At 36.2% G+C, this 17,190-nt stretch overlaps 1 protein-coding gene across 1 annotated transcript in view; it reads right to left on the reverse strand.

The window, feature by feature from the left end:
• The window catches only part of DPYD (dihydropyrimidine dehydrogenase), a 518,537-nt gene that overhangs the window by 77,163 nt on the left and 424,184 nt on the right, over positions 1-17,190 (reverse strand). Inside the window, exon 19 of the mRNA XM_015812569.1 lies at positions 9,213-9,355. Within this exon, the coding sequence (XP_015668055.1) occupies positions 9,213-9,355 (143 nt within the window). The remainder of the gene's footprint in view (positions 1-9,212; positions 9,356-17,190) is intronic.

Consider the following 17,190-nt stretch of genomic DNA (forward strand, 5'->3'; position numbering starts at 1 on the left):
CATAGTAAGATGATTTTTAAAAATGCATGTCTCTACCTCAAAAGCCCTTTAAGAAAAGCATACACCAAAGAGAAATATGTGACTGGATTGAGCATATGCATATGGGAAGAAGAGATATGTGATATAGTCTTATTTGTCAAACCAAAGATTTAAGAAAAAGAGCTTACTTAAGAGAAAAGAAAATATGTTGAGATGGAATGCAATATTTTGTTAAACATAAATATATCTAAATATTAATTCGTTTTTCATCACAGAAATATCACAAACTTGGAAACCTAAAATATCTAAAATTGTAGCAGTCTGACACTGCTATTCTTGTATTTCTCTTATTGTTACATAATGATAGTTTTAACTTTTCATAGCTTTAAGGCAAAACAAATATCCATCCCATCTCGCTTCTGTATACAGTAAGTAATGTAATACCACTTTACAATGCCTTGGTAAGGCCACACTTGGAATACTGCATCCAGTTTTGGTCACCACGATGTAAAAAAAATGCTGAGACTCTAGAAAGAGTACAGAGAAGAGCAACAAAGATGATTAGGGGACTGGAGGCTAAAACATATGAGGAACGGTTGCTGGAATTGGGTATGTCTAGTTTAATGAAGAGAAGGATGAGGGGGGACATGATAGCAGTGTTCCAATATCTCAGGGGCTGCCACAAAGAAGAGGGAGTCAAGCTATTCTCCAAAGTGCCTGAGGGCAGGACAAGAAGCAACGGATGGAAATTAATCAAGGAGAGAAGCAATCTAGAACTAAGGAGAAACTTTCTGACAGAACAATTAACCAATAGAACAACCTGCCTCCAGAAGCGGTGAATGCTCCAACACTGGAAGTTTTTAAGAAGAGACTGGACAGCCATTTATCCGAAATGGTGTAGGGTTTCCTGCCTGAGCAGGGGGTTGGACTCGATGACCTCCAAGGTCCCTTCCAACTTTATTATTATTATTAATGAGACTGTGTAATTTTAAAACTATAAGTCAGTCCTAGAGGAGATCAGCACGTAATGAGAAGGAAGGACTCACTGGAGAAGAGCCTAATGCTGGGAAAGATTGAGGGCAATAGAAAAAGGGACGACAGAGAATGAGGTGGCTGGATAGAGTCACTGAAGCAGTAGGCGTGAGCTTAAATTGACTGCAGAAGATGGTAGAGGACAGGAAGGCCTGGAGGAACGTTGTCCATGGGGTCACGATGGGTCAGACACGACTTCACAACTAACAACAACAAAGGAAGAATCTGATATGTTTTGTCTGTGTTTCATCCACTATTTATGCCACCAGAACAAAGTATGTTCAGATTCATTGTTGACTAATTTTAAATTAAGTGTTATTTTGCTTGTTCAAATGTTGACTTCCTGGTTATATCAGACAGAGGAAAAATATCACAATATGTTTCAGGAAGCAAACTCAAAAGTAAGCCACCACTAAATAACAAAGTCAAAAGAATGTGATTAAACACTGTCAGAGAAAGTCGTCTTGTTTCCTCTTTTAAAAAAAGACTGTAATTAATTATTTAATATATCTCTAAGGTGAAAACATATGAGTTCTAGAGCACTTCCCAGATGTGGTAGATTTGCTAGATCTTCATTTTCTACAGTGACATTCACTCTTGGAGAAAGAGAGATATCTTGGTAAAGTTTTTTCTGAAGTTTTTAAAGGAAGAAAAAAAAAAACAAATCGTCAAAACAAATAGATCAAGGCGCTGCCATGCCTTAGAATTGTTGAATCACACAGTTGGAGGGGAAGAGAGAAGTTCTTTGATGAAACCTCCTATGGCGTGTAGGACATTCTTTGGAAATATCAGAATTAAACTTAGAATCTTCTGAAGGATGCTAGCTTCACCAAATCCTGAATCTAATGTAGGATTACTGAATTGTTTGAGGGAAATATTCTGGTCCTGTCCTTCTTCTGGCCAGGGGAACCTTGGCAAGACTAAAAAAAAAAAAAGGAGGACAAAACAGATCCCTTCTAAGTAAATGCTACTTCAGTAGTAAGACATAGGGCTGTGCAAAATGTTTTCAACTCCTTCATGCCTGAAACACTCCATTTTGACTTTGAAATGTTTCAAGTTAACACACTTTGCATATCTTTACAGAGCTCTATTTATACTGAAGTATTTTTCCACCTTGCCTCACAAGTCATTATGGTTGGCTGGCTGCAGTTCTGGAAGCTTATAAGCCATTGGACGAGTTAAGAATGAAGATGGCAGGTCAGGAAGCAGCTAGGAGCACTTGGGGCTGTGACTCTTTATCTGGGAGAGTGGCCACAACAGATCACAGGAATGACACCAGAGCTTTCTATCCAGAAGGCTGTAGTGTTAGGTACAGTTAAGATGCTATGCAGACTCTTAGGCCTCTGGTAGAGGATCTGAGATTGAGGAAGACACATACCACCCATAAGGGTGAGAAGGGAAATTTATTTACACACACACACACACACTCGCACACACACACACACACACACACACAGAGAGAGAGAGAGAGAGAGAGAGAGAGAGAGAGAGAGAGAGAGAGTTTATACTGTAGTGTCTGTGTATATACATTATTTTGTGTGTGTGTGTATGTGTGTGTGCATACACAAACACACATTTTGATTACTCTGAAGAACAATAGCTAGATCAGATGTATAGGGCTTCCTTTGAAATTACAATAAAATAACCTAGCTGAGTTCTACAATAAAGTAACTTAGCTAAGTTAACTAATTCTGCCTTAGTTACTTTAATCTATCTAATCTATTCATGAACTTTCTATCAAGAAGTCACTTCCTAAATAAAATGTCTGAATTCTCTGTAACGAACATTAGACTAACTGCATATTTCTCTTGTAGCAGCCAGAACAGTTAATCCAAAGAATAAGCTTTTCAGTTCTGATTAATAATATTTCTATGCAAGAAGGATAACAATACAACACAGGAATTCCAATGATTATTCTACTTCCAAATGAGAAACCTATACAGAGACAATTTAAAGCAGCAACTTTCAAATGTGTTTTCTTGTGCTTATTTTGGTTATAGAAGAGTAGGACTTTTTTGTTTGTGTGAAGGGAAAGCAAACAGCGTATCTTGATTGCTCTGGAAACAGCTACTAGATTTCCTATCAATATGTGAATCAGTTTTCACAGACATATTATTCTATTGGTCTCTAAATTCCTTTCATTTACTGAAAATCTGATGTTCCGTCATAGCCCTGGTTAGAAATCAGCACTAGAGGAAGAGAAGGAACGGGAAGACGCACCTGTAAGTCTTCACTCTGGGCATCGGAGAAATCAAGCTAAAAAATGCCCCATTAATTCTGCATCTATCTATATACCCTGACTCAGTTCTGAGTCTTAGGCACTCAGACTAAAGGAACATTCTCAACACCGTGTTGAAAGCAAGTGAGAAAAGGAACAACAGGCAAGTTTAGGATAAATTGTCATTTGAAAGAAAATTTCTTGCTATGAAATAGATCATTTCCTTCTATCAGAGTTGACCAGTGTCTAATATGTTTGGGTAGTAGGGGGCAATTTTCATCATATAAAGGCTCTTTCTGTGAATATCTAAATCTTGGCCCTGTTGTGAAAGCGTAACTTTGTGCACCTTGCCTCCGATGAACAAAAGAGCCGAATCTCCTATGGCTTTGTTACTAGCTACATCTGACTTTTGGGAAATTTTGACCCTCCCCTTGTTCCTGCTTGATAGATGGCTTCAGTATGGACTCTTTCTTAAGATAGGGATGTAAATAACATTTTACCACTGACTTCAGTAATTGACCTCTGATCATTTAAACCCCAAAATTGTTAACAATTTTGCTACAATCTTATGGGCCAGAGAATTCCTTACGCTACTTTTGGAAAATGTAATTTTCAGTTAACTCAATCTTGGACTCTTTTAATGTGTGCTTGTGAGATATCCATATTCTGCTTACCTAATCAACTACTTAACCATGCATAAAATAAGATGCTCTCTTTGAGATGAGTCTACCAGGACTCCTTCACCTCAGATTCTTCTCTCATTCCACATATAAACTATTGCACTGTTTGTTAAAAAGTAATCAGAACACATCTAAAGTTAAGCCTATTTATGCTTTGTTGGCTATTAATGGGATAACTAATTATTTGCTTAACTTTCTCTTCTTGAAAACAATGAGACATAAAGATGCTCAATTTAAATTAGATTGATTTGTGCATCTGTAGATAATCCTGCACAAATGGCATCAAAGGGAACAGTAGCTGTAAAAGAATATTTTATGGAATTGTAATCAGAAGTCTTGAAATACGGTATTTTTTAAAAACAGTGCTGTTATTGCACTTTACATAAAATTATCCTACCTTGAAGTTTTTGATAATAATTTTGCAAAAAGAAAATTGTTGATCTTTTCTCGTGCACTACAGTGATTTGGTCTTGCCTCACTAATTCCTATTCTTGTGATTCTCCAAAGATAGTAAGAATGCCAATCTATTATGAAGAGGTTTTTTTGGCTCTCGATTCTTTTACATTTTTAAAACGTATTATTATAAGCAAGATTCAGATAAATTAATAACAAACCCGTTCACCCATCTAATCATTCTGCCAAGTTACACATTAACAAACTAATCAAGATATCAATTTTTGAAGTCAAATCAAAATCCTTAAGCAAGTTGGAAGGAATACTATAATACATTTCAGCTAATCTAACATTTTAATGGAAATCTTCAGGGGCTGTGTGACAAATTGTAAGAAGTCATACACTCCTTTGGTTGAGGTTCAGTTCTAATTAGTAGTCATAAATGAAATCAATGGAACATTCCCCTGCTGATCATACTTCTTTCTTTCTTTCTTTTTCATACTGATCTCAGTGCTGCTCTAGAGCAAGAGTACAAAATGGGGTTGGGGGGTTGGGGATAGGGAGTTTTGTTTATAATATTCTCAGAATTAAAGTTTCTGACAATATGAGCAACTTTTATTTAAATGTGAGAATCTGTTCCATAATGTAATTTTATCTGTGGCTAGAAAAGTATATATATTTAAAACATTAATTTAATATTTGAATGTCTGTCTCTCTCTCTGTCTCTCTCTGTCTCTCTCTGTCTCTGTCTCTCTCTGTCTCTCTGTCTCTCTCTCTCTCTCTCTAAAACAGCCTTACTTTTCATAATTTATGGGATTTTAGGAATTAAAAGATTAAAGGATTTTTCAGAACAAGACCCCAGACTTCCATAGCCCTAAACAGTGTCTGAGCTATCAAAACTGATATTTTTTTACAGAGGAATCCTCACATGTTTGTCAAATGTTACACAGTGTTGGAGTTGTGAGAGATTTCATGAGATTTCCAAAATCTTGCTAGATTTGTGGGACTTTGTTTTGTTGCCAGAAAAAAAAATTCCAACCCTTTAAGGCAACTGATGCCGTTTTAAATATGGCCTTAAACAAACAGATATTAACACTGTATTTTTCTGAGCTTTTTTTTAAAAATAATTTTTAATATTGACAATTCCACTTCTTCCTATCGGAGTCTGGTATTTTTTCCCCCAATTCCTATATATCTTGAGTTTCTGTATTTTTATTGGTATAGGTTCTCCTGCTTGAGCAGGAGGCTGGACTAGAAGAACTCCAAGGTCCCTTCCAGCTCTATTCTATTCTATTCTATTCTATTCTATTCTATTCTATTCTATTCTATTCTATTCTATTCTGTAATAATTTTAATTTCCTGGTGAAAGTTGCAAGCACCAGGTCTTCAATTTCCCTTTCTGACTGTTTTCTCCTTCCATCTGTTTTTTTTTTTAAATCAATCCCATCATTACCCTCTTAGGTACCGTAAGTGTCTGCTACAAGTGAAAATGCCAAAAACTGAGAAAATTTTATTAAAAAAACACAAACTTTTGTATTGGTTGGAGATGTGCTAATTGGAAAAGGTGTTACCAGATCGCTGACTTTTAACAATACAGCTCTCTTTCTACTATGTTATACAATAGATTAAGAGTTATTTTCCATATATCTTTTTACCGCAGTCTAGTGATCATCCAGATTTTTTTCAGTCCAGATCAAGAAGCCCTATAATTTGTAGAGCTAATGAGCATCTCCATCATTCAACTAATTTATGTTAACCAGAATTCTATGACACCCATTTTCTTGGGACTGGTGAAAAACAATTGATGAACGCTCTTTTTATATATTCCAAATCCATCTAACTGTAACATTGCTAGTTTATATTTTATCAGCTTTCTAAGATGATTGCCATAAAGTAAATTGAAAGATAATTGTCTGAAATCAAAATAAAATGTGAAGAATATTGTTGGATTAGACCCAAGGCTTATCAAGTTCAGCATGCCTATGGCAAGCCTCAGGCAGGATATGAATATAACAGCAAGATTCCTATTATCTAGTCTTGCATCTGGTATTAAGAGCAATACTACCTCTAATACTAGAAGTAATTTATCTCTATAATGATTATCTATTGATAATCTTATTTTCAATAAATTTCTCTAATCTCCTTTTAAAGCTCTCCAGATTATGGATAGACCATTACTAATTAAATGGGTTACTAACACAGTACTTTCTTTTAACTATCTTTAATACCTTTTTACCATTTTATTCACTGTATAAACACAGATGCTATTGTGAAATAGGGGGAAGCCATTTACTTTTTCTTCATCATCCATGATTTTAATAACTTCCCTCATATACCGTTTTTTTTTGCTATTTTTAAAATAGCAAATACATGTTATACATAGGATTCTTGCTCATTTTTTTTCTATTTTAATTACCTTCATCTGGGTTTTCAGTTCTATAACATCCTCGTCAAAGAGCAATAACCAAAATGTACATAATATTCCCTTTATAGATCCAGCCAATATTTATAAACAGTTTTTGTGATACTGGCATTGTGCAATTATTTTAGATTTCATGTTTATAATGATTAATATCTCCCACTTATGTTTTACAATTCTTAACATATTTTATTCATGTCTACAGCTGGGCCAGCTATGGCAGAAAGATAGATTATAAATTAAATAAACAATGGACAACAATGGCTGAGAAAAGGTGAATGAAGGAGAGAGAGGGGGGGGGGGGAAGAGAAATAATACCTGCAAAACAGAAGCACCACTATGAAGAAATTGCAAGGCGCTTTCAGCTGAGTCAATGCCTCCGGTTGCTAAGATAGGAAAACCAGGAAGAGCCTTAGCAATTGCAGAAACAGCTCGAAGAGCTATTGGTCTGATGGCATTTCCTGTGTAAATAAAGAGAGTTCATTAGTAAAGGGCAGGAATTCTNCCCTCCCTCCCTCCCTCCCTCTCTCTCTCTCTCTCTCTCTCTCTCTCTCTCTCTCTCTCTTACTTTTCATAATTTATGGGATTTTAGGAATTAAAAGATTAAAGGATTTTTCAGAACAAGACCCCAGACTTCCATAGCCCTAAACAGTGTCTGAGCTATCAAAACTGATATTTTTTACAGAGGAATCCTCACATGTTTGTCAAATGTTACACAGTGCTGGAGTTGTGGGGGATTTCATGAGATTTCCAAAATCTTGCTAGATTTGTGGAACTTTGTTTTGTTGCCAAAAAAAAAAAAAATTCCAACCCCTTAAGGCAACTGACGCCATTTTAAATATGGCCTTAAACAAACAGATATTAACACTGTTTTTCTGAGCTTTTTTTTTAAATTTTTTTTTTAATATTGACATTTCCACTTCTTCCTATCGGAGTCTGGTATTTTTCCCCCCAATTCCTATATGTCTTGAGTTTCTGTATTTTTATTGGTATAGGTATAGGTTCTCCTGCTTGAGCAGGGGGCTGGACTAGATGACCTCCAAGGTCCCTTCCAGTTCTATTCTATTCTATTCTATTCTATTCTATTCTATTCTATTCTGTAATAATTTTAATTTCCTGGTGAAAGTTGCAAGCAGCAGGTCTTGAATTTCCCTTTCTGACTGTTTTCTCCTTCCATCTTTTTTTTTTAAATCAATCCCATCATTACCCTCTTAGGTACCGTAAGTGTCTGCTACAAGTGAAAATGCCAAAAACTGAGAAAATTTTATTAAAAAAACACAAACTTTTGTATTGGTTGGAGATGTGCTAATTGGAAAAGGTGTTACCAGATCACTGACTTTTAACAATACAGCTCTCTTTCTACTATGTTATACAATAGATTAAGTGTTATTTTCCATATATCTTTTTACCGCAGTCTAGTGATCATCCAGATTTTTTTCAGTCCAGATCAAGAAGCCCTATTATTTGTAGAGCTAATGAGCATCTCCATCATTCAACTAATTTACGTTAACCAGAATTCTATGACACCCATTTTCTTGGGACTGGTGAAAAACAATTGATGAACGCTCTTTTTATATATTCCAAATCCATCTAACTGTAACATTGCTAGTTTATATTTTATCAGCTTTCTAAGATGATTGCCATAAAGTAAATTGAAAGATAATTGTCTGAAATCAAAATAAAATATGAAGAATATTGTTGGATTAGACCCAAGGCTTATCAAGTTCAGCATGCCTATGGCAAGCCTCAGGCAGGATATGAATATAACAGCAAGATTCCTATTATCTAGTCTTGCATCTGGTATTAAGAGCAATGCTACCTCTAATACTAGAAGTAATTTATCTCTATAATGATTATCCATTGATAATCTTATTTTCAATAAATTTCTCTAATCTCCTTTTAAAGCTCTCCAGATTATGGATAGACCATTACTAATTAAATGGGTTACTAACACAGTACTTTCTTTTAACTATCTTTAATACCTTTTTACCATTTTATTCACTGTATAAACACAGATGCTATTGTGAAATAGGGGGAAGCCATTTACTTTTTCTTCATCATCCATGATTTTAATAACTTTCCTCATATACCGTTTTTTTTTTGCTATTTTTAAAATAGCAAATACATGTTATACATAGGATTCTTGCTCATTTTTTTTCTATTTTAATTACCTTCATCTGAGTTTTCAGTTCTATAACATCCTCGTCAAAGAGCAATAACCAAAATGTACATAATATTCCCTTTATAGATCCAGCCAATATTTATAAACAGTTTTTGTGATACTGGCATTGTGCAATTATTTTAGATTTCATGTTTATAATGATTAATATCTCCCACTTATGTTTTACAATTCTTAACATATTTTATTCATGTCTACAGCTGGGCCAGCTATGGCAGAAAGATAGATTATAAATTAAATAAACAATGGACAACAATGGCTGAGAAAAGGTGAATGAAGGAGAGAGAGGGGGGGGGGAGAGAGAAATAATACCTGCAAAACAGAAGCACCACTATGAAGAAATTGCAAGGCGCTTTCAGCTGAGTCAATGCCTCCGGTTGCTAAGATAGGAAAACCAGGAAGAGCCTTAGCAATTGCAGAAACAGCTCGAAGAGCTATTGGTCTGATGGCATTTCCTGTGTAAATAAAGAGAGTTCATTAGTAAAGGGCAGGAATTCTCAGACAAAACTCTTTCTCCTTCTCTGCTTTTGGTCTTCTTTTTTTAACCCCTTGAGCCTTATCTATACAATTTGTTTACTGTCTTCTTCAAGACTCTTCCATAGTAGAACCTTTCTTGGTCTCGCTTCCAGTTTTCAAACTGACTAACTTAATACGCCTTCATATTAAATTTACAAATCATTGTGAAAACATGATTTTATCATAAACAATGAACCCAGGTGAGGTATACTCAATGCTGTTAGCAAGAGTGGGATCCTCCAGAACAGTGGTTCTCAACCTTTTTAATGCCGCGACCCCAACCGGTCGTAAGTCAAGGACTAAACCGGTCGTACGTCGAGGACTAAACCGGTCGTAAGTCGAGGACTAAACCGGTCGTAAGTCGAGGACTACCCAACCGGTCGTAAGTCGAGGACTTTCCCTGCCCAGGAGCGCCGCGCATGCGTGGTTCCGCCCCCTGCACCGGCCGAGGCGTAGCTGGCAAGCGGCAGAGACGGAGCAGACCGACCACCAGCTGGCCCAGCTCAAGGGAGGTAAGGCACCCGCTGGAAAAGGGGAAAAAAATGGCAGACAGCCTTGCTTGGCGACCCCCATGAAATGGCCGATCGACCCCAAATGGGGTCCTGACCCATAGGTTGAGAACCACTGCTCCAGAAAATGCTAAACTACAATGTCGCTATGGGTTGTAAGGAAATGGCCATAGCTTCCTCTACCCCTACAACAGAACTGTGATATGCCAAACTTACCCCTGAGGACAGTGCAGGTGTAAAGTGCAGATGGATCAGAACAAAGAAACAGAACAAAACAATAAATAAATTGACTTAATTCATATTATTCACTGTTAATCTAAGGCATCTTCCTTCTATTTCATTTAAAATAGTCAGTCAGAAGAACTCCTTGAAGGCCTTTGGGTACCATGTTCAAAACTTGCAGTCCTGGAGTGATGGGGAGGTGGGGAGAGATGCATCTAATATCAGTAAATTACTAAGTGGACATTAGAACACTTAGTAGAATCACCCTCAACTTGTGACTCTAACTGCTACTTGGTTTATGCTTAATTGTATGCATACTTGAATTAATAATCTTCTACATGCTATACCCCCAATAAAGATTAGTAAAATACAATAATAATTTCCTAATAAGGATGTACCTTTCAGATCAATGCATCTTTCCGAGCAATCAGCAAGTTTGACCTGGAGGATTCTTACTGTCCCAAAATAGTTTTCTATACTTTGGTGAATATAATCTAATATAAACACAATATTTTTATTCCATAGAGTAAACTCCACGGCAGATATATGCCCACTTAATACCGTTCCAAATGGTGGGAAGCTCCTTTATTAATTGAGTGGGCTGATAGGCTTCACCCCAAGACTGCATTTCCAAAAAAACTTCACTTTTGCATTTTGGCATGATGAGTAAGCAAAATGGCCACACTGAGGTGTCTCAAGTATTTGGAAAATATTTCCCTGCCTTTTAAAAAAAAAATCTATTTGCTGATAGGATTTCTCCATAGGACCCTGAAAAATCTGTTGCGTTGTCATTTTTGAAAGATGTTTCTTCTGTGCTTATTGCCTCCAGGAAAATGTCACCTCCCTCTAACAACCCACCATTTTTACAGTCAACATTGGTCTTTACAAACAGGTTGTCTGACAAGCCTATCCCATCAATGCAACTTGCTACTGAATCAGCATCCAAATACTCAGACAAGCTGTCTCTATTGACATCTGCTCCTGATTCAGCATATGAATTATCCTCTAGGGTTATGCCACCTTCAGCTGCTTCAGCACAGATTCCTCCTCATTATTCACCTCCTTTGGCATATCCCCCATTTTCAAGACTTAACTCGCACCCCATATGCATCTGCTCCAGAACCAGGATTCAGACTGTCTTAGAGGGGCCGAGAAACATGAGCCACAAAGAAAGCTGAGATAATTTGCTTTGCACTGATGGGATTGTGCAGATAAATTATACCTCTTAAACTACCAGAAACATTGCTGATGCCAAAAAAATATAAGGGGGGGGGATAGAGAAAGGGGGAAGCCTAATGAGGCACTTAAGTCCAAACAGCAGGTAGAAAAGTATCATCGTCTTAATGAATAGTCACCAATGTTTGACCAAAATTGTCCTTTTTTAAAAAAAAAATAACCTTAAAGAGCAAAAGTAAAGATCATAGCAAAACAGAAGATCAAACGAGGGAAAGAGAGAGGGCAAAGCATTCCCAATAGGCCTTAATGGATGGCTTGATATTTGCAGTCAGCTTAACAAAATCAATCTTAATGAGAAAAGGAAGAACACAAAGAGGCTTCCAGAATTCATACTGCTTTTTCACACTGAAAGGAATGTCTTCTTTTTTTTTAGATTTCCACGCAGCTACCAAACATTGACTACGAACCACAGCCCGCTAGTGCAAGATTCTTTTTTCTCCTCTTCTAATGTTGTACAAGAAGCAGTGTTTAAAAATGGAACCAGTAATAAGCAGAGTATCAATAATTCAGTGACTGCCTAATTGGATGTCAGGAGGGCTACAGACTTGCTTAGGCATTGCTTGTGTGAAAGAGCAATGATATTACAAAGACGTACAGGACTGTAGGTTTAGCCCCTATCCTGCAGTCAAAGTCATGCTCCCACTCCCTCAAGGGTTCCTAAAAAGCTTCTGTAGCAGACAGCCTTTCACATCCACAGAGGCGCTCTGCACTATTTCCAAAATGATAATTCAGACGTGATCCCGAATCACATGAGTGGATGGCAGGAATGGCCTGTCTTGAAGCAGGGGCTAAATGCAGAACAGAAACACCCCTGCATGCAAATTCAACTGCACTGAAAAAGGTGACTTATGATCAGTCCTTTCACTTACTACTGTTACAGCGTTCCCATAGTCACATGATCAAAATTGGCAAAGTGACGAGTATTTACAATGGTTGCAGCATCCCGGGGTCTCGTGAATGCCATCTGCGACTTTTTCAGCCGGTTTCCGACAAGCAAAATTGATGGGAGAAGCCAGATTCATTTAACAACTGCAGGAATCAACGTCTGTAGCAATTTGCTTAACAACCGTGGCAAAAATTGTAAAATTGGGTACAATTCACTTAACAACTGCCTTGCTTAGCAACAGGATTCTGGTCCCCACTGTAGTCATGGTTTGAGGACTATCTGTAATCTGCCTAGTTGGGAAGAAACAGGGGAGGCTGCTATTCTCTGTCTTGTTTGTGGGCTCTTGTGACTATCCCACTGGCCGGAAATGGACTCAGAAACTCGTCTTCTGTTTGAATCTCTTCAGATATTTAGGCACACAAGTCCTATCAGACCCAGCCTCTTGATCAACAGCAGTAAGATCACAATCCTACACACTTCAAGGGACATCTTCATCTCTAGGGAAGATCGTGTCACTAGTCTAGCAGAACACTTCTTAACCCAGAAAACAGAGCTACTGTATCTTTTATACATTATTATTTCCCCAAATTTTGTTCTGTCTCATAATTTCCCACGCCCATTGACAGACAAGTGAAAATGCTGCACTTCCCCTCTCTCTCGTCATAATAAAATCCACAGGTATTAGCAGTTTTGCCATTGATTTTGTGTAACATGACAGCTCAACAAGAGAGGAAATAATATATCCCGATTTCCAGAAGCTTAACATGCTTCTACCTTATACTAAATTAAGCAGGAATAAAAAAAGCAACAACAACATAAAAGTAGTTCATTATTACTCATTTACAAAACACGACTGTCCCTGTCCAATAATAATGAGTTCCAAAGGTAGCTGTTAATTGAAATGAGAATGAACTCTACTGTCAATGAATCACCAACAGATCAGTGACTCCATGGTTTCCGGTACATACATGACGCAGTAAGTGAATAAATTAACTGGTCCATGGAACAAGTGGTCAGAAGTTTCAAACAGGATGTGGTTCACTAGAGCAAAAGCAATATTGCTTAGTGGGTGCAGGATGTGACATAAATTGGAATGTAGTATGATTATGGTGTCTTTGCTTAATGTTTGTTATACCATGTCTGGATGACTGTTTTCACTCAAAAGAAAAACTTTTATTCACAGCTCATCTACACATTCTCCCCCTGCATAGTACCCTTTTCACCATTAATTTTGGAATTCAAAGCTCTGTTTGTTTCTCCTAACCTGTCAAAAGAAACGAAACATATACAGGAAAAGCAAAAACAATATATTTCCCGCAATATCTATTGTCTAGAGTTCCTGGCATAAAAATGAAATTGGATCATAATTCTCAGTAGCACACTGCACACAGCATAGCAAAACTTAGCTTTAATTTATTTATGTTATAGTAATTACAGCATGGATCTTCTTTGCAAAATTAAATTTAAGATTCATTCAACATTATATTAAACATGAACTAAGAATAAACTAAGGGGGCTAACAGAATATTAAATATACAATTTATTTTTCATGAACTGCGGGTAATTTTGGTTACTGTGCTGTTATTAAAAGAAAAACGAGTAACAGCAGTATAAATGAGCATGGGGTTTATTTGTATAGTGAGAGGTTGTGTGTCTATGCATGAATACGTGCGCAAGCACTGATGGAATAATCATGAGTGCATTAAAGTTGTGTTTTAACCCATGTGCCAGTTTCTCATTGTTTCTGAGTCAATTACTGTCTTTGGCATAATTCAAAGTACTTATTATATTATTCTGAGTTTCAATGTATGCAATGGTTTCTTTTAATTTTTGAGACAAAATATAAGGTATTGATTACATTTGAAACTAGCCCTAAAGTCCTTAGTTTCTACATTGCCTTAGGATGATCTTATAGTTTTGTGAGCTGAACCTTAATGCTCATCACTTGGTGTAATTTCTTGTCAAACCCCACGGCTACAATTTTTTGTCAATTATAGGCTGCTTTACCTGAGGAGGCTGTTTCATCTGGATTTTGCTCAAGGACCTAATTTACTCTTATATTACAAAGCATTTTTTATGATGGCTCCAATTGCAATCTGCAATATCATTCAAGAGCTCCCACTTCATAGTATTACAGATGTGCCAAATTCAAACAGCAAGATATACAGAGGATAATTCATAATGCCTGCCTTTCCTATTCTACCTTTTGGGGAAGGAATCTCAGTGGTTTGCAGAGGATTGAGTGTGACAGTCCTATTCTTTCAACAAAAACCTCAATATGTGATTTTTTAAAAAAAAAATCAGTGTCAAACAAAGAAACTGAGAAATGCTCTGGTAAAAAAAGATGGATATTTTCATATTGATCATTAGAAAGCAAGCCATTTACCAGTTAGTGGAACTAATTTACAACTATGCATACTTGAGATCATACCCATCTTCCAGCAAGATATGCTGGGCACGGCATGAAGGTTTTTTTGTTTGCACTAATGTTAATTGCTTACTATAAGTAGTAAGCAATTATTTTTTATTAAATACATGAAAATATCAGCATTCAAAATGGGAATTAATCTGAAAACATTTGCCATTCGTTGATTGTAAACTGTTAATGTAAATACTAATTAAGTTGGACCTTTTAAGTATTAGGGCAAACAAGCAAATAAGCCAAACTCAACAGAGACCATTTTCATAAACTTGCAGTATTCAACGTGACATTTGGGAAGTGTTCGTACAGGCCAGTGTAAATATTTTAAATAAGATATTTGCATTCATCATCTTATTTGGGATAATAACTGAATATTGCTTTTGCTCCTTTCCACCTGTAGGTGGCCTTCAAAAGCTACAATTATCATATAACTCATTAGCAAGGTTTTCAATACTGTCATACCCAGATAATTAGCAATTTATTTAAATAACCAATTTCTGGGGAAATAATTGCTATGGAATGCCCTGAACCTTCTTTTTATAAACTATAATAAAAGTGTTAAGATAATCCCTGACATTTGCAAATGCCATTAGTTCACCTTTCCTTTTGATAGTGCTATGGCTTTATGTTTAAACAATTACCAGATAAAGCATCAGCTTAATGAAACAGTGCAGCAAGCATAACTTTCAAAATGGCCAATGAATGCACCTATACGCAGAAGAAAACCAGTATACGGGAATTTACAATAGTAAAAACATAAAACAAAACTGAATCCAAAAACAGATACTGGGTACTAACCATGTTATAAAATGAAATTAATATTATAGCCTAAAACTTAATTTCTTATTTAAGAGTAACATTCAGAATATGGCATTCACTAAGTTTACAACGTGGGCATTTCTAATGTATTTTGGACATTTCCTAAGAGTAGAGTTAGAGCTAGAAGAATTAGCATAGTGCAATATCTGAAGGCAATAAAAGTCTGCCACAATTCACGTGAACACACAAAATGGTGCATAGTTGGACAGCAAAATGCTCTGCATTTTTGAACTATCTTCTGGGTCATGACAGAATTTTTGTACTTCAAAAAGTACCATTATACTAGGTATGGGGAACACATCATCTTGGAGATGTCAGATAAATTTGAGATCATTTGCATGCAGTACTTATGCTCTATCATGAAAACACATAACAGATGTTGGTCACTCTCAAGGGTTTATTAAATATCACAGGTAAGTTCCTTATTTCCTATTTTTCTTCTTTCTAGTATCTGCCTGTGATGCACAGGTATTCTGTATTGTTTGGCTGCTAAAGGTTGTTTGTCACGAGGAAATGTTCTTAAAAAAATGATTAGGAGCTAGAATTCATGGGTTAGGTTACCAAAGTCACGTTATCTTCTTTTTTTTAATTTTGTGGCACAAATATTATTTTCTATTAATTTTTCATCTGGTTATTTTTAAGTTTAGTAATCGGAATGAACATAGAATCTGAAAGACACAGCCCATTTGTGCACTGCATGTCCTACATTATACGGAGGATACATGAATAGAAATGTTTTGCTGTATTTATCAGATGTTAGAACAACATGCCTAGCTGATGTGTGTAAGCTGGACTATCACACTGCTTAACATCCCTTATGGGAGTTGTGGGGGAGCAACACAAAATGAATGTATATTAATTAAGACTGCCAACTGATGATAAAAGATTTTAATTGATTGCCTTTTAACCAATTCATTTACTATCCTGAGATAAATACACATATAACCAGAACCTTAATAGGTGCCTTCTGGATATATTAAAAATATGCAATAACAATTTAACACAAAGTGCTACAATTTTTTTCTTATAGCCTTTCCTGCCTGTCCACCTACCTTCTTTCTTCCTTTGCATATATTATCTGCAACCTCTAATATAAATAGAATTCAGGATTGCAGTTGGAAGAAATGTAAATAAATATAGACATAAAACATGGGAAATTTAGCATTATTAAAAGTTTGTTTTTTAAAAAAATATAATAGGTTTTAAATATATTTTCTTGATTATGCTTTCTATGTGGAAACACCAATTTCAATTTCAAGAATTGATATGATTTCTAAGATAGATGCTAACACTCAGCTATTTTTTTAAATCTGATCTTTATTATTTTTATTAAAAACACAAGGTGGCAAACATATCTAATACTCTTTCTTCCTACTTTTTCCCTGTAACAATAACCCTGTGATGTGGGTTGGGCTGAAAGAGAGTGACTGGCCCAGAGCCACCCAGCTGGATGCTTTCATGTTATAGGTGGGACTAGAACTCATAGTGTCTGGTTTCTACCCTAGTACCTTAACCACTATAAAATAATTTTTTTATTAAATAAATAATTTTTATTTATACAAATACATGCATTGTTTTCTGAGGTTTTCGCGGGTGCTTGTATGTAGGTCTTTAGTTATTCGGGTTTTCTCCCGCGTAGAATTAGAAGTGTCTTGGCGACGTTTCGACGAAGTCACATTA

Source organism: Protobothrops mucrosquamatus, unplaced genomic scaffold (genome assembly GCF_001527695.2).
Source record: "Protobothrops mucrosquamatus isolate PMUCROS unplaced genomic scaffold, P.Mucros_1.0 scaffold96, whole genome shotgun sequence".
Taxonomy (NCBI): domain Eukaryota; kingdom Metazoa; phylum Chordata; class Lepidosauria; order Squamata; family Viperidae; genus Protobothrops; species Protobothrops mucrosquamatus.